Source organism: Barbus barbus, assembly GCF_936440315.1.
Source record: "Barbus barbus genome assembly, chromosome: 48".
Lineage (NCBI taxonomy): Eukaryota > Metazoa > Chordata > Actinopteri > Cypriniformes > Cyprinidae > Barbus > Barbus barbus.
In genome coordinates this window covers 14887601-14915245 of record NC_136726.1, presented here as the reverse complement: position 1 = coordinate 14915245, position 27645 = coordinate 14887601, and the positions used below count along the sequence as shown (strand labels likewise).

General features: G+C 36.5%; 1 protein-coding gene across 1 annotated transcript in view; it reads left to right on the top strand.

Annotated features, from left to right (window-relative positions):
• LOC306866881 (SH3 and multiple ankyrin repeat domains protein 2-like) overlaps window positions 1–27645 on the top strand; it is a gene marked incomplete at its 5' end in the record, with an annotated part of 95239 nt that overhangs the window by 5969 nt on the left and 61625 nt on the right. Inside the window, 7 exons of the mRNA XM_079412299.1 lie at window positions 14–85; window positions 2305–2413; window positions 5198–5349; window positions 7843–8010; window positions 8510–8626; window positions 15220–15297; window positions 22991–23057. Coding sequence (XP_079268425.1) covers window positions 14–85; window positions 2305–2413; window positions 5198–5349; window positions 7843–8010; window positions 8510–8626; window positions 15220–15297; window positions 22991–23057 — 763 coding nt within the window. The remainder of the gene's footprint in view (window positions 1–13; window positions 86–2304; window positions 2414–5197; window positions 5350–7842; window positions 8011–8509; window positions 8627–15219; window positions 15298–22990; window positions 23058–27645) is intronic.

Below are 27645 nucleotides of genomic sequence, written 5' to 3'. Positions count from 1 at the left end.
ATTAATTTTGCAGTTCCGCTACAAGAGCAGAGTCTACCAGCAGCCAAACGTCAACGGAAAGCAAATTGAAAAACTCCACACACAGGTAAGACATTTTTTTTTTTGGTAAAAATGTTGCTTTGACATACAGTATGTAGATTAGCCTACTATGCATATTTGTCAAAAATGTGTCTATTTTTGACGCACAGGTGGTGATTAACTTGTTTTGCATTATGAAAATTTAGTCTTTTACATACATATCAAATGGAAGCTATTTGCTTAATTGCAAGCAGGAGAGGGCGTCTTGGGATATGGCTGTTAAAACAGGAAAGAAATGTTCGGAAATCTTCAAAAAAGTTTTCAGTTGCTAGGATTGAATATCTAACATACAACATTAATTTTAGATTCTGCTGCTAAATAGTGCAGCAGACCGGAGCATTTGCATACATTTGGACTAAGCAGGATTTTCAGGTCGAGATGGTCATTGATGTTGACATTTTAGTGTTTCGGACAGTTTTTCCTCTGTGGTCATGAGCGTTTTTGCAATCACCGGAGGAGGTTATTCCACGCTCCTCCCCCAAAAGCAGCCCCGAAGCTCCGAGCCAAGTTTTAATTGCCGGCTTCTTCCAGCGCTGTATGTCCTGTGCTGTACTCGATTTCTTTCTCTTTATTGCTCAGCCTATTTATCTCCCGTCCCCACACTGCTTCCCTCAGCATTTAAAACTCTCCCTCTCATTGCTCTGAGCTTTCAAGCTCCCTTAATAAGTTATTATATTACAGCTCCGTAAGCCGGCAGGGTTTGTAAAGGATGACGTAGGAACAGCTTTGTGTACGTCCTTGTTTCAGAGGAGCAGATATTCACCTCAGATCATACAGAATGTCGGTGCATCTACATGCAATGGAAGCAAATGCTTAGAGGGGTTTGCTTTTAAAATCTGACTGCTTTATAAAAAATTAAAAGGTGTAGTTGTTACCTTAAAGAGATATTTCTACCTGATCTGACTCTTAAAAATAATTTTTATTGGCGTAACCCAACTGTAATAACTGGAGAAAGCCAGTTGTTTGAACTCAATGCCACCACAATGTTTTAATTATGTGGGAGAATTGATTGTATGGATTTTCTTTGAGGCCAGAATTTTTCGGGTGTGTCAGTGAGAAAACATGGTGGATGCAGTGGATGAAGTGTTTGCAGTAGATCGCTGGTTTGTTGAAATGTATGAAATTACTTTTCATTTACAATAAAACTAGCTAAGTCGCATGTACAAAATGTAATATTATTGTGCAATTATGACAAATTTATTACGATTCAGTTATATAGTCACCTGAACTGTAAATGTCATGTGACTCATTCTGAAACTGCATGAAAATAACATCATGACAACGTTACCTGGCAAATGACACCACAAGAACATGGACAATCCATTTATTAGCAACTGTCCTGACCTATGACGACAAAGGTAGCTGACAGAAAAATATGCATTTCTAAGCGATTTTATTAAATATTTGCGATTTATGTTGCAGAAGTTGTATCTGAGCAGAATGTATGGCTGCTTTCGAATGACTATCAATGAGAAATGCTTTTTTCACCATAAAAAAAGTGTAGTTATGACATCTCCCAGCAGAGGCTAACCATGCTAACTATGCTAACCACTCAAACCTTAATCGCTAACATTTTCAGGTTGAATTATTCATATTTATTATGCTATTTCTGAATGAATAAGAAGTGATTTTTGTAAGCTAACACTCACAAAATACTTTTTACAGTGTAAGAGGGTGAATGTTGTCATTGCGCTAGGTGACATTTCTACATTGTAGTTAGCCTAATGGGTTTAAAATTGTTAGCAAGCATCGAGGTGTGAATTATTGAAAGTATTATTGATAGTGTTGGTAGGACGGGATCCAGAAGTTAAATAATGGAAACTCCATTGCTTTGTGTGAATATGGCACTTACTCTATTGTGTTGGAGGTCTTTGTGTGTGTACTGGGTTGTGCGTAAAAGTTGACGTGTGTTCGTAGCATGCTGTAGCATGCCAAGTGGTCTCTAACTCTTTGCCTTGCCAAATCAGCTGTGCTCCCTCTCTCTCTCTGATGTCTCTGTACTGGGAGCTGCTCTCCTATCTATTTTTATCCAGCCTTGTATCGCGGCATGTGTGTCCCAGAGATCTCAACATGAGAGAGGAAATGAGCAGAGACCCTTTACACTCTTGTCAACCATTCATTCCCATCACCCGCTCCTGTTTCTTAACTTTCTCCCCAATCATTAGCTGTCAGTATTTCTCGTTTAACCTCACCTGCACTCTTGTTCTCTCTCAAACCTCCTTTTAGGACAACCTGAGGAAATTTATGGAGTATATCCAGCATCATCAGGTGGACAAAGTCTCCAAGATGTTGGAAAGAGGGTTGGACCCCAACTATCATGACCCTGAAACTGGTGGTATGGGATGCATATCAGATAAATCCAAAATTGCACATAAATGTCGGGCTTTGTTTCCAAGCTACAGTTCCAGATTGAATACTTTACTGCACCATTATATATGTTTCCTTTTTAATCAATATGGTGTAGTCGGACCATTACATTGTATTTCAGCAGTTTATCTTTAACGTATTTACTCACTGATTTAATCTCATGGCCATATCCTGTATTGCATTGCATGTATTATTAGGAATACACCAGTACCATTAGCAATAATCCTTCTTTTTTTTGTCAGCTAATGGATATGATGGCAGAGATTATAAATCTGTACGATACTAAAAGTATACTCTATATCTATAGTCAATATATTCTAATCCACACTGAACAAAATTATTACTGCAACACTTTTGTTTTTGCCCCCATTTTTCATGAGCTGAACTCAAAGATCTAAGACTTTTTCTATGTACACAAAAGGCCTATTTCTCTCAAATATTGTTCACAAATATGTCTAAATCTGTGTTAGTGAACACTTCTCCTTTGCCGAGATAATCCATCCACCTCACAGGTGTGGCATATCAAGATGCTGATTAGACAGCATGATTATTGCACAGGTGTGCCTTAGGCTGGCCACAATAAAAGGCCACTCTAAAATGTGCAGTTTTACTATATTGGGGGGGGTCCGAAAACCAGTCTGGTGTGACCACCATTTGCCTCACGCAGTGCAACACATCTGATCAGGTTGTTGATTGTGGCCTGTGGAATGTTGGTTCACTCCTCTTCAATGGCTGTGCGAAGTTGCTGGATATTGGCAGGAACTGGAACACGCTGTCATATACGCCGATCCAGAGCATCCCAAACATGCTCAATGGGTGACATGTCTGGTGAGTATGCTGGCCATGCAAGAACTGGGATGTTTTCAGCTTCCAGGAATTGCGTACATGGGGCCTTGTTCCTTGCAACATGGGGCCGTGCATTATCATGCTGCAACATGAGGTGATGGTCGTGGATGAATGTCACAACAATGGGCCTCAGGATCTCGTCACGGTATCTCTGTGCATTCAAAATGCCATCAATAAAATGCACCCGTGTTCGTTGTCCATAACATACTCCTGCCCATACCATAACCCCAATGCCACCATGGGCCACTCGATCCACAACGTTGACATCAACAAACCGCTCACCCACACGACGCCATACACGCTGTCTGCCCTGTGCAGTGAAAACCGGGATTCATCCGTGAAGAGAACACCTCTCCAAAGTGCCAGACGAATCCATCGAATGTGAGTATTTGCCCACTCAAGTCGGTTACGACGACGAACTGCAGTCAGGTCGAGACTCCGATGAGGACGATGAGCATGCAGATGAGCTTCCCTGAGACGGTTTCTGACAGTTTGTGCAGAAGTTCTTTGGTTATGCAAACCGATTGTTGCAGCAGCTGTCCGGGTGGCTGGTCTCAGACGATCTTGGAGGTGAAGATGCTGGATTTGGAGGTTCTGGGCTGGTGTGGTTACAACAAATTCTCTGAAACGCCTTTGGAGACGGCTTATGGTAGAGAAATGAACATTCAATTCACAGGCAACAGCTCTGGTGGACATTCCTGCAGTCAGCATGCCAATTGCACGCTCCCTCAAAACTTGCGACATCTGTGGCATTGTGCTGTGTGATAAAACTGCACATTTTAGAGTGGCCTTTTATTGTTGCCAGTCTAAGGCACACCTGTGCAATAATCATGCTGTCTAATCAGCATCTTGATATGCCACACCTGTACATAGAAAAAGTCTTAGTTCCGTGTATATATTCTACTGCAAAAGAACAATACGGTTTATTATGTAGGTCTATATTTTATAATATTTATATCCTCTATTATTTAAAAATTTGGGGTCAGTAAGATTCTTAATGTTTTTGAAAGAAGTTTATATTCACCAAAACTGCATTTATTTGATAAAAAAAGCAGTAATATTGTGAAAAATATCAGTTTTCTATTTGAATATATTTTAAGGTGATGCAAAGCTGAATTTTCAGCACACATTATTCCAGTCTTAAGTGTTACATGATCCTTTAGAAATCATTCTAAAATACTGATTTGATGCTTAAGAAACATTTATTCTTATTATTAAAGTTAAAAACAGTTGTGCTGCTTAATATTGTTGTGAAAATCATATTTTTTCAAGATTCTTGGATGAAGAGAAAGTTCATAAAGAACATTTATTTGACATAGAAAACATTTGCAACAGTATAAATGTCTAATTTGGCCAATGTAATACATCCTAGCTGAATAAGTTAAATTTTATTTATAAAAGTAAAAAAATAAATACAACTTTTTTTAATTTGAAATAAGAAATGTTACTGTCCCCAAACTTTTACATGGTATTTATAATTTTATCTTTATATTTACATTGTGAGACTGTAATTGCATCTTTATCTGTGAAATTAGACAATGTCATTTATACATATTTTTTTTTAAATTGCTTTGCACAACTGTGACGCTAAGTATCCAATATACATTTACATTTATCTGACGCTTTTATCCAAAGCGACTTACAATTGCTATATATGTCAGAGGTCGCACGCCTCTGGAGCAACTAGGGGTTAAGTGTCTTGCTCAGGGACACATTGGTGTCTCACAGTGGATTCGAACCCGGGTCTCTCACACAAAGGCATGTGTCTTATCCACTGCGCCATCACCACCCCATATAGTCCAATATTATACATTTAATTGAATCCCTTGACTAATATCTTACTTTTATTAAGAGAGATTTACCTAATGAATTTTAATGAACATGTTTTTGTGCTTCTGGTCTGCAGAGACACCACTAACCCTTGCGGCCCACCTGGACAATATGGTGGAGATTATAGTTACATTGAAAAACGGCGGTGCTCATTTAGATTTCCGCTCTCGGGATGGGATGACCGCCCTGCACAAAGCAGCCAGGGCAAAGAACCAGATAGCTCTTAAGGTAATAAATGACCTCATCCTGAACGGCGGCATGAGTTTATGGCTGTGTTAGAGTGATCGTCTTCTTTGATTGTCTTGTATGTTTTTTGTAAGAACAACTGCTGCTGATCTAAAACAGAGCAGTACAGTGACGTCTTACAGTGTCAGTGCTGCTGCTGAGTTTACAGTACATTTATTACTTTGACAGATTGTACTTTTATTCAAAGCACACTCTGTTTTGTTTATTTAAAAATGAATCAGTAATTAAGTTTTTTTTCATTATTTCATTGTTGCTTTCTTCCCTTGACAACCATTGGAAATAATACTGCTGATGTACCACTGTTTTGTGCCCTGAATATTGTAAAACACAATTTCCTGTCTACCGTTGCTCTTGCAGTATATTGCTTGCTGGCCATTTATTTAAAAAGGCTTCATGCAGAATCTTAGTTTATGTCAGTTCGAAGTGCTAGAGCCATAGATTTCCTATTTTCATTACTGAGTGGCTGGGTTTCGTAATTTTAGAAGGAAAAAGTACTTGTAGTTTATTTAGTTACGGAACGAAAATGTACTTATGAAACTGCTTGGCTGTGTAAAATAGAATAAGAAATCCCAAAGGCATTGTCCAAAAAAATTTAAAATAAATCAAGCACAGTCGTTTACATGCATAAATGCATTGTTTTACATACATGTTTACATTCATTCTTTTTCATTACAAGTTTTAATAAGTTTTATAATATTTGTTATGCTCTATAAGTTTTGTTGTGTTTGACAAACAAAATGTTAAGTGAATGTTTAATGACACTTTTTCTGATATACAGTGCTGTTCAAAAGTTTGGGGTCGGTAAGATTTAATTTAATTTAATTTTACTTATTTGTTTATTATATTTTTTTATTATTATTATTATTATTTATGTTTTTTTATTTTTTTATACAGTGAATGCAGTCCAGCAAGGATGCATTAAATTAATCTACAGTGACAATAAATACATTTATAATTTTAAAAAGACTTCCATTTCTAATAAATGCTGTTGTTTTGAACATTCTATTTATTACATAATTCTAAAAATCTATCTCTGATATCCCCAGAGTGTGTATATGAAGTTTTAGCTCAAAATACCCCACAGATAATTTTTATAGTTTGTTAAAATTGCCACTTTTAGGGTGTGAGCCAAAACGCTCTGTATTTGAGTATGTTGCTTTAATGCAAATGAGCTGGTGCTCCCTGAGAAGAGGGCGGCGCTTCAAGAGCTCAAGTTTGCATTAGTAGTGGTGCTAGCCTTTGCAAATAAACATTCCACGATTAGTACAAGCCTGTTATCTTTACAGAAAACATACTCTGTTTCAAAGTCAGTCATCTGATTGTTCTGTGCATCATAAATTTGCGTTTATGAATTACACAGACGGGGAGCACGGTGGGATAAAAATAACAACATAGCTGGTCTCATGGTGCATGGCATGCTATCACAAACTTTATAAGTCCCACTCGTGATTATGAGCTCAACAAACTCAAGCGATCGACTCACATTGCTTTCATATGCAACTTTTAACTACGACATTCCTATTCACGATCATTCATGAAGACAGCACCAGTGAAAACAGACAGAGACAAAGGTAGCTTTAGCATCATTAGCCTTACAGAGTTCCAAGAAGCTCTTTCAGAAGGGCAATTTGGAAAACAAACGCGTGATACTTACTTTGTCTGGAGCTGACGTTCGCGCACGAAGCATTGGTATCGATCCCTACACGTAATGAGGACTTTACAGATTTTTTTCCAGGACATTTCCTTAGACAATGAAACTTGACCACAGTGTCCTCAGCGGCTCAGATGGAGGGAGTCTATGGAGACTCCTATGTTGCTCCTATGTGCATCCCAAAACACAACACTTGAAATGCCTCTTTGGCGCTGATATTGTAAATCTCCAGCAGCTACAGCAAGTAATCAGCGATGGCGGAGTCGGACCACAGCTTCTCACTCAGGGCTGTCTCTATAGAGCAGCGTCACATATGGGCGAGACTTTTTCCCCTCGGTGACGTGAACAGAGGGAGAATCTGAAACTGCTCATTCTGAGAGACTGTTATATATAAAAAAAACGATTGGGTGGATTTCTACCATTATAGGCTGGTTGTTTTCACACACTGCGGCCACACAACTGTGTTTGCCTTCAAACCTTATAAAAGTGATTTTTTTCATAATAGGTCCGCTTTAAAGTCTTTTTTTTTTTTTTATTTAAACTTTTACCAACCCAAACTTTTAAACAGCAGTGAAAAGCTAAGAAGCCTTTATTTTTAATGTGCACACATGGAGATTAAAAAAGCACGGTCCCAACACACAGTCCCAAACCCATCACTAGCAGCTATCCCGAGCTGTGACGTGAAAGGCAGCAGACAAGAAAAAAATAGTCCTTTCATCCCTTAAAACCCTTCCAAAAAACAAGGCTCTGCTAAAACATAATCATAATATCATATTTGGCGTATTTTCCTCTGAAGGAAACATAATCCTCTTTTCTCTCTGCAGACTATATTGGATTTGGGAGCGTCTCCAGACTATAAGGACCGGCAAGGTTTGACTCCACTCTACCACACAGTGACTGTAGGGGGAGACCCGAGCTGCTGCGAGGTTCTTCTGCGAGCCCATGCCAGCGTGGGATGCCACGATGAGAACGGCTGGCGCGAGATCCACCAGGTGCCGCTGTCTTTCACATTACAAGTAGTTATCTGGTGACAGTCAATGAAAAAGCTCTTGATGTTGAGTGTGGGGTAATATATGCATCAGTGGAGTTTATAATAGAGCAGTTTTGTTCAATTAATGAACAGATGACGAGATCAAACTAGTTGAACGCACCATCAAGTCTGTCTGTTGTGAAGGCGTACTGACATCTAGTGTTGTGACAAGTGGTCTGCAGGATGCCAGTCAAATTGTTTGCATGGTGTTTTTGATCGCACTCTACTGGGAAAACGGAAAAGCAGCATGTATGGTTTACTTTTAGACCCTTTGAAAAATATGAGATGACAGCGTACTGAAGGCTTAATAATGTTTTTATGTTTCAAAAGACTGCTGCATGAATTTTTAAGGGCACACAAAAGCTTTGCTTTCAGCAGAAACTTGTTATAAAATCTGTTTGCTCATTTTTCTCACTAAAATTATGTGCTGTGTGAAACCAGTTTCCTATTTTGTTGGTCAGGCTTGTCGATATGGCCACATTCAGCACCTGGAGCATCTCTTGTTCTACGGAGCTGACATGCATGTGGAAAATGCTTCTGGGAATACGGCTCTCCATATCTGTGCTCTGTACAAACAGGTATGTACTCACACTGTACTCTTAATGATCCAAAGTCAGCTCCATTTAAACAGTCAATAAACAGTGGTTATTGGTGTCATACAACAGAATACACTGTGAATAGGAGAATATATATAAAAAATGTTGTTTTCTCTTTGTGGATCAATAGCGTTTCAAGGGAAAAATCAATGGCCCCAGGGCCCGAGAGCTGAGATTGAGTGTAGCAGAGAAACTTTCTGGGAGAATCTTCAGGATTAAACTGTAAAAAATGTGTTTCAACAAAACAACACAAAACAAAACCTTTTAATGCATGATAGAACTAATGTTAACTGGAAAACAAAAAAAATAATGGTATTATGATGATTTACTGTATATATAAAATCTGAAAGCATATTAGTAGTATCAACGTTTAAATTGGTATATAAGTGGGATGTTCTAGTATATATTTGTATCTTTATCAAATTTAATATTTAATCTTTTCAGTTTCATCTGACCATAGAAGCCAGTGCCATTTGACGTTCCAGTCGTGTCTGATAACTGAATATGCTGGAGTTTGTTTTTGGATGAGTGAGGAGAATTTTCCTTGAAACCCTCCCAAACAACATGTGGTGATGTGAGACCCCAAGACTCAACTAATCTCTACAATTCTCCAGCTGTGATCCTTGAAGAGTCTTTGGCCACTCAAACTCTCCTCCTCAGCGTGCATTAGGACGATATAGACACACCTCCTCTTCCAGGCAGATTTGTAACATCTTTAGTTGATTGGAACCTTTTAATTATTACCCTGATGGTGGAAATAGGGATTTTAAATGCTTTAACTCTTTTCTTACAGCCACTTTCTATTTTGTGAAGCTCAACAATCTTGTTCTGCACATCAGAACTATATTCTTAGGTTTTACTCCTTGTGATAGATGATTAAGGGAATTTGGCCTTTGTGGTCCTCATATGTATAATCCTGTGGAACAGGAAGTCATGGCTGGACAATTTCATGCTCCTAGTCACCCTGGTGTGCTAAAAAATGTAAATATGAATGGGAATATACCTCAGAGATATTTTACTCATAAGAATTTCTAGGGGTGCCAATAATTGTGGCCAACAACATTTATTTCATTATGAGATTTTCTCCCCACTTTCAATTGTTTTACTTCAATGATAGGTTAGAATTTTGTGAATTTTTTTTGTTGAAATAAAGAAGAGCATGACATACTAGTTTAAGGAAACAGAACCTTTCACACCTCCGCAAAGTATGAGACATAATCCTTATTATTCTTTTTTTTTTCAGCCATTATCAGCTTTTATGCTGCCAATAAAACGTTTACCAAGCCACATCGCTTCAATCCCAGTATACATTTACCCAACTATTATCAAAAGTATTTCTAAATAAATACAACAAAACATTTTCTTGCGACCTTACATGAAGTATTATGACAAAATGCATTATGAAGAAGAATTGGACCTGCATGTTCTGCAGGTGCATTTGAGCTAACATTAGCGTCATGCTACATAAGACAATTTATGAGATTAATAGTGCACTTTTACTCAGAACTCACTTTAAACCACCATCGAGTGTTTGTAATAACTTCCTTTTGCGACCACATGTGTATATACTTTGGGCGGCCACGGTACATTATAAAAGTAGCCCAAAAAAACTGCAACCCACAGTTCTGTAATTAAAAATATCGGCACCCTTGGTAAATATGAACAAAGAAGGCTGTGAAACTTAATCTGCATTGTTAATCCTTTTGATTTTTTATTTAAAAATATAAAATGGGGGGGGGGGGGTATCATTATGAAATAAATGTTTTTCTCAAATACACGTTGGACACAATTATTGGCACCCCTAGAAATTCTTATGAGTAAAATATCTCTGAAGTATATTCCCATTCATATTCACAATTTTGAGCACTCCAGGGTGATTATGAACATGAAATTATCCAGCCATGGCTTCCTGTTTCACAGAAATATAAATAGGAGGGAAATCAAAGCCCAAATTCCCTTAATCATCCATCACAATGAGAAAAAACAAAAAATATCAGAAAACCTTTAAACAAATTGTCAAACAACCCCTACATCACCACATGTTGTTTGGGAGGGTTTCAAGAACAATTCTCCTCACTCATCCAAAAACAATCTCCAGCATATTCAGTTGTCAGACACGACTGGAACTTCAAATGGGACTGGCTTCTATGGTCAGATGAAACTAAAAAATTAGCTTTTTGGCAGCAAACAATCAAGATGGGTTTGGTGAACACAGGGATAAAAAGTATCCCATGTGTACAATGAAATATACTGCTATACTATATTTTTGATGTTGCGGGCCTATATTTCTGTAGGAGGTCCTGGACATCTTGTTTAGACAATCAAATTAGACAAATCAATAAGTTCTAACTCTTAAATCAAAATCTAACTCTGTTAGAAATCTTATAATGGGCCATGTTTGTATCTTCCAACCGTACAATAATCGAAACACAAACCTCAAAAACAACACAAAAATGGGTCACTGAGCACAAAACCAAGCTTTTGCTATGGCCATTCCAGTCCTCTGACCTGAACCCTGTAGAAAATGAGTGAGGTGAACTGAAGAGAAGAAGCACCAACATGGAGCAGTGAATCTGAAGGATCTGGAGTGATTCTGGATGAAGGAATGGTCTCTGATCTCTTGTCAGGTGTTCTCTAACCTCATCAGGCATTATAGGAGAAACTTTAGAGCTGTTAAACTGGCAAATGGAGGTTTCAAAAAGTATTGAAAAAAAGGAAAAAACATTTATTTCATAATGATATTTCCCCCCATTTTAAATTCTTATTCTCCAATGAAAGGTTAGATTTTTGTGATTTTTTTAAATAAAAAATCAAAAGGATTAACAATTCAGATTAAGTTTCACAGCCTTCTTTGATCATATTTACTAAGGATGCTGATATTTTTGGCCATGACTGTATATACAGTGGTGTGAAAAAGTGTTGGCCCCCTTCCTGATTTTTTATTTTTTTGCATGTTTGTCACACTTTAATGTTTCAGATCATCAAACATATTTAAATATTAATCAAAGATAACACAAGTAAACACAACATGCAGTTTTTAAATGAAGGGGTTTTTTTATGAAGGGAAAACAAAATCCAAACCCACATGGCCCTGTGTGAAAAAGTGTTTGAAAGTAAGTAATTGAGATCTATCAGTCTGGAATATGTTATAAAGCCATTTCGAAAGCTTTGGGACTCCAGCGAACCACAGTGAGAGCCATTATCCACAAATGGCGAAAACATGGAACAGCGGTGAACCTTCCCAGGAGTGGCCGGCTAACCAAAATTACCCCAAGAGCGCAGCGAGGACTCATCCTAGAGGTCACAAAAGAACTGCAGGCCTCACTTGCCTCAGTTAAGGTCAGTGTTCATGACTCCACCATAAGAAAGAGACTGGGCAAAAATTGTCTGCATGGCAGAGTTTCAAGACGAAAACCGCTGCTGAGCAAAAAGAACATAAAGGCTCGTCTCAGTTTTGCTAGAAAACATCTTGATGATCCCCAAGACATTTGGGAAAATACTCTGTGGACTGACAAGATAAAAGTTGAACTTTTTGGAAGGTGTGTGTCCCATTACATCTGGTGTAAAAGTAACACAGCATTTCAGAAAAAGAACATCATACCAACAGTAAAATATGGTGGTGGTAGTGTGATGGTCTGGGGCTGTTTTGCTGCTTCAGGACCTGGAAGACTTGCTGTGATAAATGGAACCATGAATTCAGCTGTCTACCAAAAAATCCTGAAGGACAATGTCCGGCCATCTGATTGTGACCTCAAGCTGAAGCGAACTTGGGTTCTGCAGCAGGACAATGATCCAAAACACACCAGCAAATCCACCTCTGAATGGCTGAAGAAAAACAAAATGAAGACTTTGGAGTGGCCTAGTCAAAGTCCTGACCTGAATCCTATTGAGATGCTGTGGCATGATCTTAAAAAGGCGGTTCATGCTCGAAAACCCTCCAATGTGGCTGAATTGCAACAATTCTGCCAAGATGAGTGGACCAAAATTCCTCCACAGCGCTGTAACAGACTCATTGCAAGTTATCACAAATGCTTGATTGAAGTTGTTGCTGCAAACACTTTTTCACACAGGGCCATGTGGGTTTGGATTTTGTTTTCCTTTCATAATAAAAAACTTCATTCAAAAACTGCATGTTGTGTTTACTTGTGTTATCTTTGATTAATATTTAAATTTGTTTGATGATCTGAAACATTAAAATGTGACAAACATGCAAAAAAAAAAATCAGAAAGGGGGCAAACACTTTTTCACACCACTGTATATATATATATATATATATATAGCTTTGTCTCATGGAGCTGAAATGATGCCATGTTCATTTGTATAAATGCCAATGATCGACTGCCACTAATTACACTGGTCATTATTCACTATTGTCTCCCATTCTATACATGATAAACCTCAAGCTGAACTGGAATCAGCTGGAACACTCATGACTATTAGCACCAGCATTCAGTGTTTATGAATGGACAACGGCCCATTACGTTCATGACACTAAGCAGCCAGGCAGATAATCCCCTTATGTTTCCTCAGTGGGAGATCTAGTCTGCTCTGTCGGCTCGGGGTCACAGCATGGGCGCCATTGTCTGCTGGAAATGCTAGTGCTAGCAGTATTCACTGTTGTTCCGTATATAACATCATATTCCTGCTGTGTCGTAGGCCGTATTGATCCCACATCCACAGTGTATCCCACTTTTTTATTGTTCTTTTGTATCCATCTAGTAAAGTTTTATATATGAGATCTGAAAAAGTGAGAAATAAATGTAGAGTTCAATTTGTTGTACTATCTTAAAATCTAATTTAAAAAATTGAACAAACTGTACATCTGTCACTCACAGACTGTCAAATGAAATAAATATAAAAATATAGTTATATATTCTAGGTATCACTTAGAGCTATTATATTGAGCTGGAAAGCCTATAATTTTTCAAAGTTTTCCAAAAAATAAAATAAAAGAAGATATATATACATTTTTGATAGAAGTTTAAGTTTGTATTTCTAGTTTAAGTATACATTAAATTCTTTTTTAAATGGAATGTTTTAGTTTATATTTATATCTTTATTATATAAAATCTTTCAGTTATATGTAAAGTTAAACTGTTAAATTTAATTAATATTTATATTTATAATTTTTTTTATTATTTCTATAAATCTTTTTAAACCAGAAAACAAAACAAATCAATCAAAAAAATAAAATAAAATAAAAAAATAAACGTTGTGACTAATTTAGTTGTTTTATTTTGGTTAATTTATACACACACACACACACGTGCACACACACATACATAAAAACATATCATATATATATATATATATATATATACATGCACACACACAATATGTGTGTGTATATGTATGTGTTTGTATGTATTTTAATATTAATATTAATTGGATGTTTTGCCATTTTTTTCTTAAAAAGAATAAATGCATTTAAATATGGAAAAAAAATTATAATTTAGGATTCTATTTTTAGGGCATCAATTAATTTCTAGGACTAATCAAGTAAATAAATTGTGACATTGACCATGAAAAATTCATGGAATTTATGATGTCGTCTTTTATTGCTTTTCTATTAATCTGAATTGCTGATGCCTTTAAATACTCTTGAAACAAATGGCAATTGTCCTCCTCTGATCTTATGACTAGAAAATCAAGTTTATTTTAAGGTGTGAAAACTGTTCTGCCGATGACAAGTGTCATTTATTGATCTTTGGAGGCTCTTGAGTTCACCGCTGGTCACATATGATGCTGTGTTCACCCTGAGTCGACCAATGGGGTCGTTATTTGAAGCACACATCTGTAATGATCGGCCACAACGAGCTGTTATTAAAGTTGACGCTCGCCTAGCCTTTGGCAAAAGATGCTTCATTTGTCTCATTGGTCAGTTACACCGCAGTCAAGGGCAGGTTCTCGCTTGAGCCTCGATTGTTTGCGATTAAACCCCGATTGCGCCGATCCGTCACCATGTCAACGAGGAACCCGTAACTGGTGCCAAATGCAGGCCAGGGATATTTTCATGTGCGGGGAGTAGAAGCCGCATCCTCACATGTGATTATGTCTCATATACAAGGGCTTGCAGCAGCTGTGAAACTAGTATTAGAAGGAAGGTAGGAGGAGGAAAAGGCAATGGAGGTGTGTATGTGTGCGATTGTGTGTGTGTCGGTTTAGTGGCGAGGCATTCCGTGGGTGGACTGTTGAATCCAGCTGGATATAGTGGGCTGGAGAGCTACAGAGCCCTGGATCTCTCTCGCTCTCTCTCGCTCTCTCTCTCTCTTCCTCTCTCTCTCTGTGTCTTTCTGCTTTTGGTTCTCACATTCATGTTCACACATACAAATAGGCATTGCTGTAGAGACCCCCTCTCCGTTCTCTTTGGGTGTAGACTTTACTGTAGCGTCAAACTTGAATTGGACTTCACAAAGCTGAGGGTGAAGTCTGTCACTTTTGGATCTGGGTGAGGCGGGATACCTTGTGACCTGTCTAATTTTGTTCTTAGAAGGTTGAGAATCAGATAGTAGAACGTTTTCTTGAGTCGGATCACATTCAATTCATTTCTCTATCATCTGCTTTTCTTCTGAAGGAAAAGTGTGCCAGGGTTCTTCTAGTTCGAGGTGCCAGCAAAGACGTCAAAAACTACAGAGGACAAACGCCCTTTCAGGTACAACAAGTTTTTTGCTTGGCTACTTTTTTATGACTCAAAACTATTTTTTCAAATAAGCTTGCTTATGAATTTTAGCATATTTTGTTGGTTTAGTATAAAAAAAATTACCACAACCATAAGCACTGAATGAACTTGTGTGTGTTTGTTGTTCTGACATGCAGAGTTCTTAATTAATTAGACGGAATGTCACGCGAAAGCACAGGCATTACGTAAGACAGCACTCAGAGAACAATGAGTGTGCGTGAGGGTAATTAATCATTTTATTATGTTTGTTTGCATGGGTTTTTGCTATCTTCAGATAATTAGGAGTTAGATTTTGGAGAGGGGAAATAATGAACATAAAATCAGTTTTTGTTGTTTTCTTAAATGCTTTAGTTGCTTTCAAGAAAAATCTCTGGTTATTTTGTTTGTTTACTTAAAGAGTTTCTTTCTCAAATGTCAGATTGTGACATTCAAGAGCTTGTCTGACAGCAATGGACATGATCCAAGTCTGTGGCCATGGGCTGATGAGAGTGTTGCGTTTACTGTTCAGTGGCCTTCAATAATGACTGTGATTGCAATGCCACTAGTCATTAGTGATTATTATTAGGAATATAGCAAAAACTGAAGTAATTTTTATGCCGATAGTCATTAGTGCATATTGTCACAAACACTGGCAAATTTTGATCAGGAAATTCAAAAATTTTCTGACAGAAACATATTAACATGTTTATGGCTTGAAAAAAAAGTATAAGATTTAAAGGGATATTTTACCCCAAAAAAATAAAATTCTGTCATCATTTACTTACCCTCGATTTCTTCCAAACCACACCTGTTTGAGTTTATTTCTTCTGTTGAGCACATAAGATATTTTGAAGAACGTTGGTTACCAAACAGTTGACGGTAGCCATTGACTTCCATAGGAAAAAAAAAAAAAATACTATGGAAGTCAATGGCTGCTGTCAGCTGTTTGGTTACCAACATTCTTCATAATATCTTCTTCTGTGCTCAACAAAAGAAAGAAACTCAGAATTTTCATTTTTGGGTGAACTACACTTAAGAAAAATGTATACATATTTTAATGTCTACCTAACATTTGTGCATTGTGTTATTATCTGCCAATCAGATTAATCAGAGACAGATTAAATAATTTACAGTAAATAAAATTGTAATTTTGAGTTCTTAACATTTAGACTTCTAACTTGAAAGATTTTCCTGCTAAATAATTAAATATATCTGTTTTGAGTTATGATGCCAAGACATGATATTTTTAGTAATGTTAAATTAATGATAAATTATGATTGCTTTGTTAGTGAAAACATTATGGTTTACAGTGTAGTTATTAATGCTTATTGTTAGAAATAAATTTAAAATGGAATCATTCTTGTGCAGAACAAGAGTAGAAAGAAGAGTCTGTTAAATTTTACACATTTATACATTAAGCAGAACTTTTGTTAATTTAGCAACATTTCTAATGAACAATTAACACAACTTTTTCTTGTGCTTCACCAAGGTTAGTAATTATTTTCAAACAGGTTTCTCAAAAACTATGTCATCAATTGGTTGGATTGTCCCACCCATTCCAAACATAACCATGCCCTATACTCACGCTATTGGTTAAATCACTGTTGCTGTGTTAGTCTGAATCCTTAAACAAACAACAATGTTTTGATTACAATGCAGAGTAAAGGTCCTTGCACACTGAGTCTGAAATGTTCGTATGTGATTTTCGTATTCGTCATTCTAAAAATTCGTCACACACAGAAACCTGTCTGACGCGTATTAATCTGTTGTGAAAAAAATTCGTAAACAATACAAAATGGAGTCTTCAAGCAGTGAGGATGATGTTGTTGTCTCCTCTAGAAAAAGATAGAGGAAATATTGGGTCCATCCAATCCGGAGGTAGTTTAGAGAGGAAGGAGAGTTTCATCTCCTAATTAAGGAGCTGCGGGATTATCCCAGGTGATTCAAAGTTTACTTCAGGATGTCAGTGGCTCAGTTTGATGCTTTGCTAGCGATACTGGAGCCACATGTTAAAAAGAAGACCATCCATTCTAGATTTTGGCGTTCGCTTTTACGGTGGCTCTGAATTGTCAAAACACCTCTCAAAATGATTGTTACGGATGCGAAAAATCTGAATCAGAAAGAGCTTTTATTGCTAAGTATGCTTGCGCATACAAGGAATTTGTTTTAGTGTCATAAGCTTCCAGTTCACAGAGACAACAACGACACAGACAATAAAAATAAGATGAGAATAAAAAATACACATATGTAAATATAAATAAACAAAAAATTGAAAAAGAAAAAATAATTATACAAATTATATACAGTTATATACAGTCGTGCTATAGATGATAGAATGGGATAGAATAGAAGGAGATAAAGGGATGTACTAGGATGGAGGTGGTAGCAAATAAATATAAGGTTATTGCACATTGTTATTGCATTTTGTGGGGGGGGGGCATTTAACTGTTCATCAGTTGGATTGCCTGGGGGAAGAAACTGTTCTTGTGCCTGGCTGTCCTGGTAATTGGGGCTCTGTGACGCCAGCCAGATGGCAAAAGTTCAAAAAGGGGATGACTTGGATGTGAGGGATCCAGAGTGATTTTCTGAGCCCTTTTCTTCACTCTGGATGTATACAGTTCTTGGAGGGTGGGCAGGGGGGCTCCGATAATCTGTTCAGCAGTCCAAACCATTCTCTCTAGTCTTCTGATCCCTGATTTTGCAGTCACAATGCTGTCTATGATGGTGAGTGGGGAGAGTGCAGGGTGGTTTCTCCTGAAGTCCACGATCAGCTCCACTGTTTTGAGCGTGTTGAGCTCCAGGTTGTTTAGACTGCACCAGACAACCAGCTCTTTAACCTCCTGTCTGTAGGCAGACTCGTCACCGTCCTGGGTGAGGCCGATGAGTGTGGTGTTGTCTGCAAACTTCAGGAGCTTGACAGAGGGGTCTTTAGAGGTGCAGTCGTTGGTGTACAGCGAAGAAGAGCAGTGGGGAGAGAACACAGCCCTGAGGGGCACCAGAGTTGGTGGAGCGGCTGTTTAACTTGAATTTCCCCAGTCTCACTAGTTGCTGCCTATCTGTCAGAAAGCTGGTGATCCACTGACAGATAGAGCTAGGGACAGAGAGCTGGGTTAGTTTGGTCTGGAGGAGTGTAGGGATGATGGTGTTGAAGGCCAAACTAAAGTCTACAAACAGGATCCTCACATAAGTCCCTGATTTGTCCAGGTGTTGCAGGATGTAATGCAATCGTTGGGTGCATCCACGGACCTGTTTGCTCGCAGGAAATCGAACCCAATCTGAATTTTTTTATGACGGACATCATTACGGACTCAGTGTGCAAGGACCTTGTATTTACACATTTCAGGGGAAGCAAACTACAAATGATGTACTTACAGCTCAAATAAAAGTATTAAACGAATGACACACGTACACATTTACAGTATACAGCAACAATTATGATACAGGAGCTTATAATATTTAATTTACATGATTAATTTTGCATTGTGATATACTGTATTATAATAGGAATATTTTAAGATCCAATTTTTTAAGTACCCACTTCTAATTAAGTTTTTTTATTATTTTGAGTTCAGTTGCTATTAAAATGACATAATCCAAACCCATAATCCCCACCCCTCATATCACTATCATAATGAAGTGAATTATTAAAGCTTCAAAGCAAATGCTGATAGCAAAATAACACGTACAGTAGACCCTTTAATAGCAAACACGCCAACATCAATACTGTACTCAGAGGTGGGTAATAACGAGTTACATTTACTTCGTTACATTTACTTGAGTATATTTTTTGGGTAACTAATACTTTTAGAGTATATTTTAAAATGGGTACTTTTACTCTTACTCAAGTATATTTTTAGAGAAAAAACGGTACTTTTACTTCGTTACTGTGGGCGACTCTCCTCTCGTTACTGTATCTTAATGCAATACAAGTTAAAAATGCTTCAGTTTATTCCAAACGCGCCGTCTACTTTTCTCTGGGCAATGAACGATGCCCATTCGCGAATGATTCATTCTTTTGAGTCGATTCTGTTTAAAGGCTTTATCAAACCAGTTGGCAAACCAGTGAATCGGTTCGCGAATCAGTTTGAATGATTCGTTCAGTTCCCTGCCGCATGCGCTGAGTCTCTGAAGCGGTTCTCACTCAGATAACAGAAAGTTTAAAAACATCAAGAGCGCTGAAGACGTGGCTTTGGATCTACAGTCAGTTGAAAGCAAATCTGCAAAGGCTTGTTTGCTTAGAGCTATATGAAGATCTTTTATTAGATGAACACCGCGTGTGCTGTCTACTGTTCCACAGGTAACGTTAGGCCTATAGGCCACGATACCACTATGACATTACCAGTTTGTTGTACATGTACCTTACATTAAATACAATGTATAATTTATACATTAAATAAGCTGTCACAGAGTATGAAATGAACACCCGCGAAACCCAAGTTAGCTCTGCGCAGCGGCGCGCGGCCTGTTCTAGACACAATTAATATTCATATTTTTACAATATTTACGCTTGCAAAAATATAGGCTACATTTGTTTACATTTTGCAGAACAGAAGATCCGTCAATATGCATTTGTTTCGTTATGTTCAGAGCTGTCATGTGAGGCGTTTTCAGAGGTTTCAGTGTCAGAGGTTATAGGATAATACATAATCAATTTACTTTAAGATATAATTTAATTCAGTGATGCAAATCAGAATTTTCATCAGCTGTTACTCCAGTTTTCGGAGTCATATGATCCTTCAGAAATCATTATAATATATTGATTTATTACCAGTGTTGGAAACAGTTTTGCTGCGTAATATTTTTTGGAACCGGTGACATTTTGTTCAGTATTCTTTGATGAATAGAAAGCTAAAAAGAGCAGCACTGATAATAAATCAACATGATTTCTGAAGGATTATGTGACTCTGAAGACTGTGGTAAAGGCTGATGAAAATTCTGATTTGCATCACTGAAATAAATTACATTAAAAAAAAAAAAATATATATATATATATATATATATTTTGCAGTGTGTGTGTGTGTGTGTATACACATACACATTACATAAATGTAATCTATATATCTAAATAAAAATAGACTATATTCAGTACCTATATGATCCAAAGTAACTAGTAACTAACTACTTGAGTAGTTTTTTTATCCGATACTTTTTTACTCTTACTCAAGTAACTATTCAGACTATTACTTTTACTTTTACTTGAGTAAATATTTCTAGAAGTACTTTTACTTTTACTTGAGTACAGTTTTTGGGTACTCTACCCACCTCTGACTGTACTAAACCACCCACATAATGAAAGCTTAACCCTTTGAAATGCATCCTCCTTTATAGAAATATCCGTATCCTTTTTGCTCTTCGCCACATCTATCACATTGAGTTTTTATTCATAGTTTGGTTTCACAGTGCACAGACCTGTTCATCCAGCAAAAGCCTGCCATGTTTTTAGTTTATGGTTAAAGTTTAAACACCGTTTTCTGTTTTCAATGTAATAGAGTGGAAAAATACTTGGTTTGGATGTATGCCTTTACTGTACTCAAATATATGTTGTTGTTTGTGCCTCGAGGAAAACTGTGGCTTTTATTAGCAAGATGGCACATATCGCAACAGTAAGCCAATGGCAAACCTCCAAAAACATTAAAATAGCGCTGAGATCATTAGTTCTGCAGTCGGCTCTACAGTCAAATGCATCAAGTCAAACATTAGCAACACTTGCCGCTACATTTAGTGTTCATGGCTGGCCTCTTTGTGCGAGTTGCTCAGTTTACAACCTCTAAAGCTTTGAACTGACCCTGCTCACTCCAAACCTGACGTAGGAGTGAAGTGTTTATGTAATGTACATATCAGCGCTCTCCTGATGCGTTGTTTAATGCGCTGTATTATTCATCTCATGCTGCTAAAATCATATTTCACGCCTCGGCAATCGCTCGATTACAACTCATTTAAGCAGCTCATGAAACTTCAGGCTCTCGGCAGGAACACTCCGATCCGCCTGGTTAAACAAGACTTTTTCCCGGCAAAATCGAAAATGTGCTGAGCAAATTGTATTACCGTTACCCTCTTACGATGATACAGGGTCAATGGCAAACCGAAAGTTTCTTAAACAACAGTGTGTGCTTTCGTACATCAGACCACCCAAAACTACTTGTGTGAATTGTATTTAACAGTTAAACAAATTTCTTGACCTATTTGTTTTGGAATTGGGCCTTTACTGCGTCAATTGAATTAACTTTGTGTTTTTTTTTTTTTTTTTTTTCTATTTAATTCATCCAGCATTAACTCTAAGCTGCAGCCAGGCACTGTATTTCTTTAGAAAAGGAATGCAGTTCTTCTCAAGCTCATTACGTAAATCTTAGCAACTAATTTAGTGTAATGTGAATGAAGTCTGTGTTTTATCACTCTTAGGAATACACTACTCCAAAACCCACAAGCATAATGGGTTACTGTGCCTTTGTGCACCATTTAAAACCCAGTTTTGTTCTCACAACCACACTTGGTGACCAGACTGATGCGTAAATTATAGATCTTATAATAGACTGCGTAGCTAACTTTTTAAAGGGTGGGAAAATTAAAGCCATTAAATAGAAATGAACCTCTGCTGAATGGGTAGTCGTGCTGTTGAAACTTTTTTTGTTTCATTGCTGTGAAGGCCCTTTTGAGGATACATTAAGCTTTGCAGGGAGTGGTTCACCAAAAAATGAAAATTCTGTCATTTACTCGCCCTCCTGTTGTTCAAAACCTGTATGACCTTTTGTTAAGCAGTAAGTTCATGCTGCACTATTATATTGTTTTACACAATCGTTCAAATGTTTGGGGTCAGATATTCAGGTTGGGGTAAGGTTTTATGTTTAAGAAATGTATAGTTTTTTTTTTTAGTACACACATTAAATTGATCAGAAGTAACAGTAAAGACTTTTATAATGTTGCAGAAGATTTCTATTTCAAATAAATGCTTTCTTTTGAACTTGCGATTCATCATAGAATCCTGGGGGGAAAAATTATCATGGTTTTGACACAAAAGCAGTACAACTGTTTTCAAGATTGACAATAATGTTTTTTGAGCAGGAAATCAGCATATTATAATGATTTCTGAAGGATCATGTGATACTAAAGACTGTGGAGTAATGGCTGCTGAAAATTCATCCTTGCATCAGAGGAATAAATTACATTTTTAAATATTTTAAAATAGAAAAGAGTTATTTTAAATGTCAAAAAATATTTCACAATATTGCCGTATTTATTTATTTATTTTCAAATAAATGCACCTGAGTGAGCATAAGACACTTATTTCAGAAACATTTTTAAAAGTCTTACTGATTCCAAATTTTGAATGGTAATGTATATGATACTTTTGTTTTGATTTATTTTTGAAAAAGGTAAACTGATAAAACAATAAAATTTGCATCTATGTAATGGTGGTGTTATTTTTGATTCAGTAGGTCTGACTGCAGGTTTGCTGACTCGGACACTTGTTTGTTCTGTCCTTGTGCTACCAGTAATTATTTAATTTTTAATTTAATTTAATTTAATTTAATTTTATTTTATTTTATTTTATTTTATTTTATTTTATTTTATTTTATTTTATTTTATCCAAAAATAACAATAAATAAAAAATACAAAATTGTTGAACACTTTGTGAGAAAGTCAATGAATGAATCTAATATGCTATATATGTTTGTTTGTTTTTTTAAAGGTGGCAATAATTGCTGGAAATTTTGAGCTTGCAGAATTCATAAAGAATCACAAAGACGCTGATATTGGTAAGTTATAATAAACCCACCTTCTTTGATGTTTGTAAAAACAACCTTATAACAAAATATTTGATGAATTCCAGAAATGTTCCTAAGCTAGATGTACATACAAAGTAAAAAGGGACAAGTAATTAAAGAAATCTTGTTCATATAATCTGAGATTCTGAGTTTCTGTCATAGCCAGTCACATTTGTAATTAGCAACAGAATATTTAGTTGCTGGGTTGCCCCGCCCACAGTGCTCACATATTATTGGTCCAAAGTTTTTTGATCTGCTGCACATAAGAATTAACACAAGGCTGCAGTACAATGTAAATTTGCAGGATATAAATGGTTAAATATATGCAAGCCAAATCCAATCACTATTCAGGATACAAATAGATATTAAAAAGGATGCCAAATGGAATTTAGTTTGCACACATTACAATGATATTGTCAGTCATGTGTCGTGTGTGTCATGCGTTCCTGCCTCATGTTTCCATATTTGGTTTGTTTCCTGTCCTTGTGTTCCGTGTTTGTCTCATTATCCATGATTTACCTGTGTATATTAGTCCTGTCTGTTCAGTTTGATTTTGTCTGGTCTACTCGTTACTCCCCGGTGTTCCTGTCTGTGTCTTGCCCTGCCTTGATGTCATCAGTAAAGACTATTATTTGAAGTTATATCCTCGTCTGCGTGTTCCTTGTTCCTCCTCGTGTGTGCACCGGGACAGATATATCACTATTATCGGGTGTTTTGAATGCAGCACTATCAATGGAACAACAATAGAATCTCTAGTCTAGACAACTGTAATTATCTTTAGAACAAAATTTTAATCAAGTCATTGTATGGTTCATGCTGTATTAATTGTTGGGGAATTATTTTGGAGGAGTATCAATATTGACTTGTTCTGATTGGATTTTATTGTGTCACGCAACTTTCAGTTTGGATGAATAAATTACATTTTGCTAGAAACTCATTGCGTTCCGCCTGGTTAGGCCACGATGTTATGAGCACCTCTGAAGTCTTGATTATACTGAAAATATGCATGACCAAGTAATTTAAAATGTTTTTCCTCTGCAAAATTCCTGAGAGAGTATCAAATTTATTAAGGTGATATGATCCAATTATCAGGCAGGGAGCTGATGCTGCAGGTGCAAAATTTGTGTGCTAAAGGCTAACATAAGCTAAAATGGGCTTCCTCTGTTGTTGCTAGTGACACAACAGACGTCATCTCCTGCAGTTCCCATAATTATGCAGTGTAATAATGCTGGGCCTCAGCAATTTGTGCCTCTAGGGCTCCTGAAGTGGCTCACTTTAACTTATAATTGTGCATTTGAACCTTAAGTGAAAATACAAGGTCTGTTTACTGTTTTTGGGTTAATTTTTAAGCTATTTAAGTTATTTTGCGTAGGAGCAAATTTAGTTTCCATATAGTAACTCTGCCAAACAGTTCTGTAATTTTCAATATATTTCAATATATTTAATATTTATAATAAATTACATATTTGCATTTATATTTATTTCATTTTTTATTTACATTTATTTATTGTTTTTTATTTACTGTTGTATATTTATTGTTTTTGTTTTGTATTATATATATATATATATATTTTATGTATTATTAGTTTAATATGTAAATAATGTGTATGTGTGCATGTGTATATATATACAGTATATATATATATATATATATACACATGCACACACACTCCTGTGAGGTCCTACTGTATCTTATGTGTATCCAGCAAAATATTTTGGCCATAAACAGATGACAAATGATTTTTTTTTTTACCTTGCTCGGCACTCTCTACTCCCACAGCTCTAACACGTGTAGCAGATGTCAGTATTAATTTACCAAAAGTAAAATGCATCCGTATATTTTTCTGACACTCTCAGCCACACTCTGAGGAATCCAGTGATTGAATGCGCTGGTTTCAATTAACGGACCGCATAATCATCTGCCTCATTAAAGCTAGGAAAGGCACAACAGATTTAATTAATCATTAGACATCATTAAACGAAATGATTTGGATGAAATTAAGTCTGTTCTGGGTAAATAAGACTTTGAAGGACTTCACACACCATGGATATGTCCGTATATAATGTAGATTGGAGATAACATGACATAAATAACTCATTTACATATAAATTATTCATGACCGCCATTTTGCATGTACATTTTCACTGTGTTTCGCATATAACGTGATTCATGTGCGTTATGCTTTATAAATGATGATATTAGTGATATTTGTTTGCCCCTGAAGGTTATGTGCACAGGCATTGCCGATTGTCGTTGCACCCTATAGATGATTTCATGCGTCAAACCCAAGCGTGCATCTAGAGAGAGCGTTACTCAGTGGAGCTGACCTACATAAGCTACAGACCTTACAGGAAGAGGAGACTCATCCATATACACGCACACACTTGCACGCCAGCAGAATTCCTACTATTTCCTGTACTGAATTTAGGCCATTATCAAGTCCTAGGTTTTTTTTTTCTGATCAGAATTGTCACGTTCAAGTTTTTTGTCACATTTGTCCTGGTTTTTCTGACCTGCAATGCTAATCTTCGTCTCACCGACGTGCCATAAAATTGTTAACCTGCTTATTGGATGACATTGAGTGACTTTGATTGCTTTGTCAGTTCATTTTCCCTCTATAATAATGTAAAATTGAAATGTGGGATAGCGTTTCCAGGACTATGCGCTTTAAAATAAAGGTTATTTATGGGTATCAGTGGTTCCATGAAGGACCTTTAACATCCATGGAATCTTTCTATTGCATGAAAGGTTCTTTATAGTGGAAAAAGTTCTCAGGCCCCGTTTACACTAATGCGTTTTCACTTTAAAACGGTGTTTTAGAATGAAAACGATCAACGTTTACACTGGTGTTTCTGCTGTGTTTCAGAATCTATCTCCGTTTACACTGCACAACCGAAAACGCATGTCACATGACCATTCATGCAGGTACAACCATAGATATGTATAGGTAGATTCCCTATTATTTAGATGACGGATGCATCTGCGTGCTTGGAGCAGTCGAATGGGGAATCTACTATACATATCTATGGGTACGATAATGCACATGATGTTATTGTTTACACGGTCGTCAAGGATACGCAGTGCGAATGTGGGTAGCCACGCCATAGTTTTCAAAAGTCTCCGTTTTGGTCCGTTTACACTGAAACGCAACCCCAGAGTTTTCAGACTAAAACGGGGTCTGTAATGTTTTCAAAAGTCTCCGTTTGCGATCTCGAAATCACCGGAGTAGTGTAAACGATAGGCGTATCCGCAGCAAAAGTTATGCGTTTTAAAACGAAAACACACTAGTGCAAACGGGGCCTCAGTGTTTCTGCAGGTCTTAAAAAAGACAATTCGTTTTTTCACAAATTAAGCTCTTAAAAAGTCCTAAATCGGAGCAGAATTCATAAAGTAATTTTAGTTTTTCAATTCAAATATCTAAACATCCTTAAATGAAGATACATTTACTTGAGATACAAACTGAACATATGAAGTCTTGTTTTCTGAGAAATGGAATTAAAGTGAAAAATAAATACTTAAATGTATTTGTTTGTATACTAGATGCATTTACATATTTATGTACTTAATAAAATACCCTGCAATTGTACTTTTTAGTATACTAAACTGGTATATTAAAAGTCTGCTATATTGGAACAAATAATTTTGTACCTAATGCACTTTAATTGTGCAGACGTTGTGCTGAAGTCCAACCAAAGATATACTGAAGTATATGATTGTGTTAAATTGGAACTATTGCAAGTATACTTTAGGTACACTTTAAGTATCTTACATTTAAAGACTTAAATTTTTAAAAAATCAAACAATCCTCATCAATATTTTTTAAATCAGTAAGTCTCAAGCAATAACAATGTAAATTTGTTTTGTGATTTGAACTATACTTAGTATGAAATACATTTATTTTAACTGTAGGATATGTTGAATACAAGAACAAATTTTTGTCAGTGGGGTATTAACTTGTTTTCTCATTGAATTAAGTTGTTTTTTCCAAGCCCACTGGCAGATTTTTGTTCTTTTTTAACCACTAATTCACTTAATTTTGATCAGTTTCTCATAAAACAAGACTCTTAACATTTTGCTTCTGAAGTAATTGGTTGATTTAAAAATCTCTGAATATTTGCAATGAAAAAAAAGGCTTTTTTGCCGCGTGATCAGAAGGTACAGTAAAAGTTATTTCATATTATTTTGTAAAATGAATTAAAAAGTAATGGGGATCTGTTGGAAGTTGTATTTTCAAACTTTTAAGTGTTGCCCTTTACATTTAGAGACCATATTTTCTTACTGTGTTCCATTCCATTTATTCCTTTCTTTTCTTTGCATAGTCATAAAAACTCTTAAATTTACTTTAATAAAACCTGCAGAAATCCTGATTCTTCAGATTATTAAAATGTACTTGACACTAAAATAAAGTCCTGTTACAAGTATCTTTGGGGAACCTCAAATGCATCTTCAGTGGCATTTCTGCAAAAACCTCATTTTGGAACCTTTATTTTTAAGAGCGTAGCTGGAGAATAGAGCTGACCTGAGGTGTAGATGTAAGACCTAGCAGTACGCATCTTCTTTGCTACAGCTGTCAGGTTT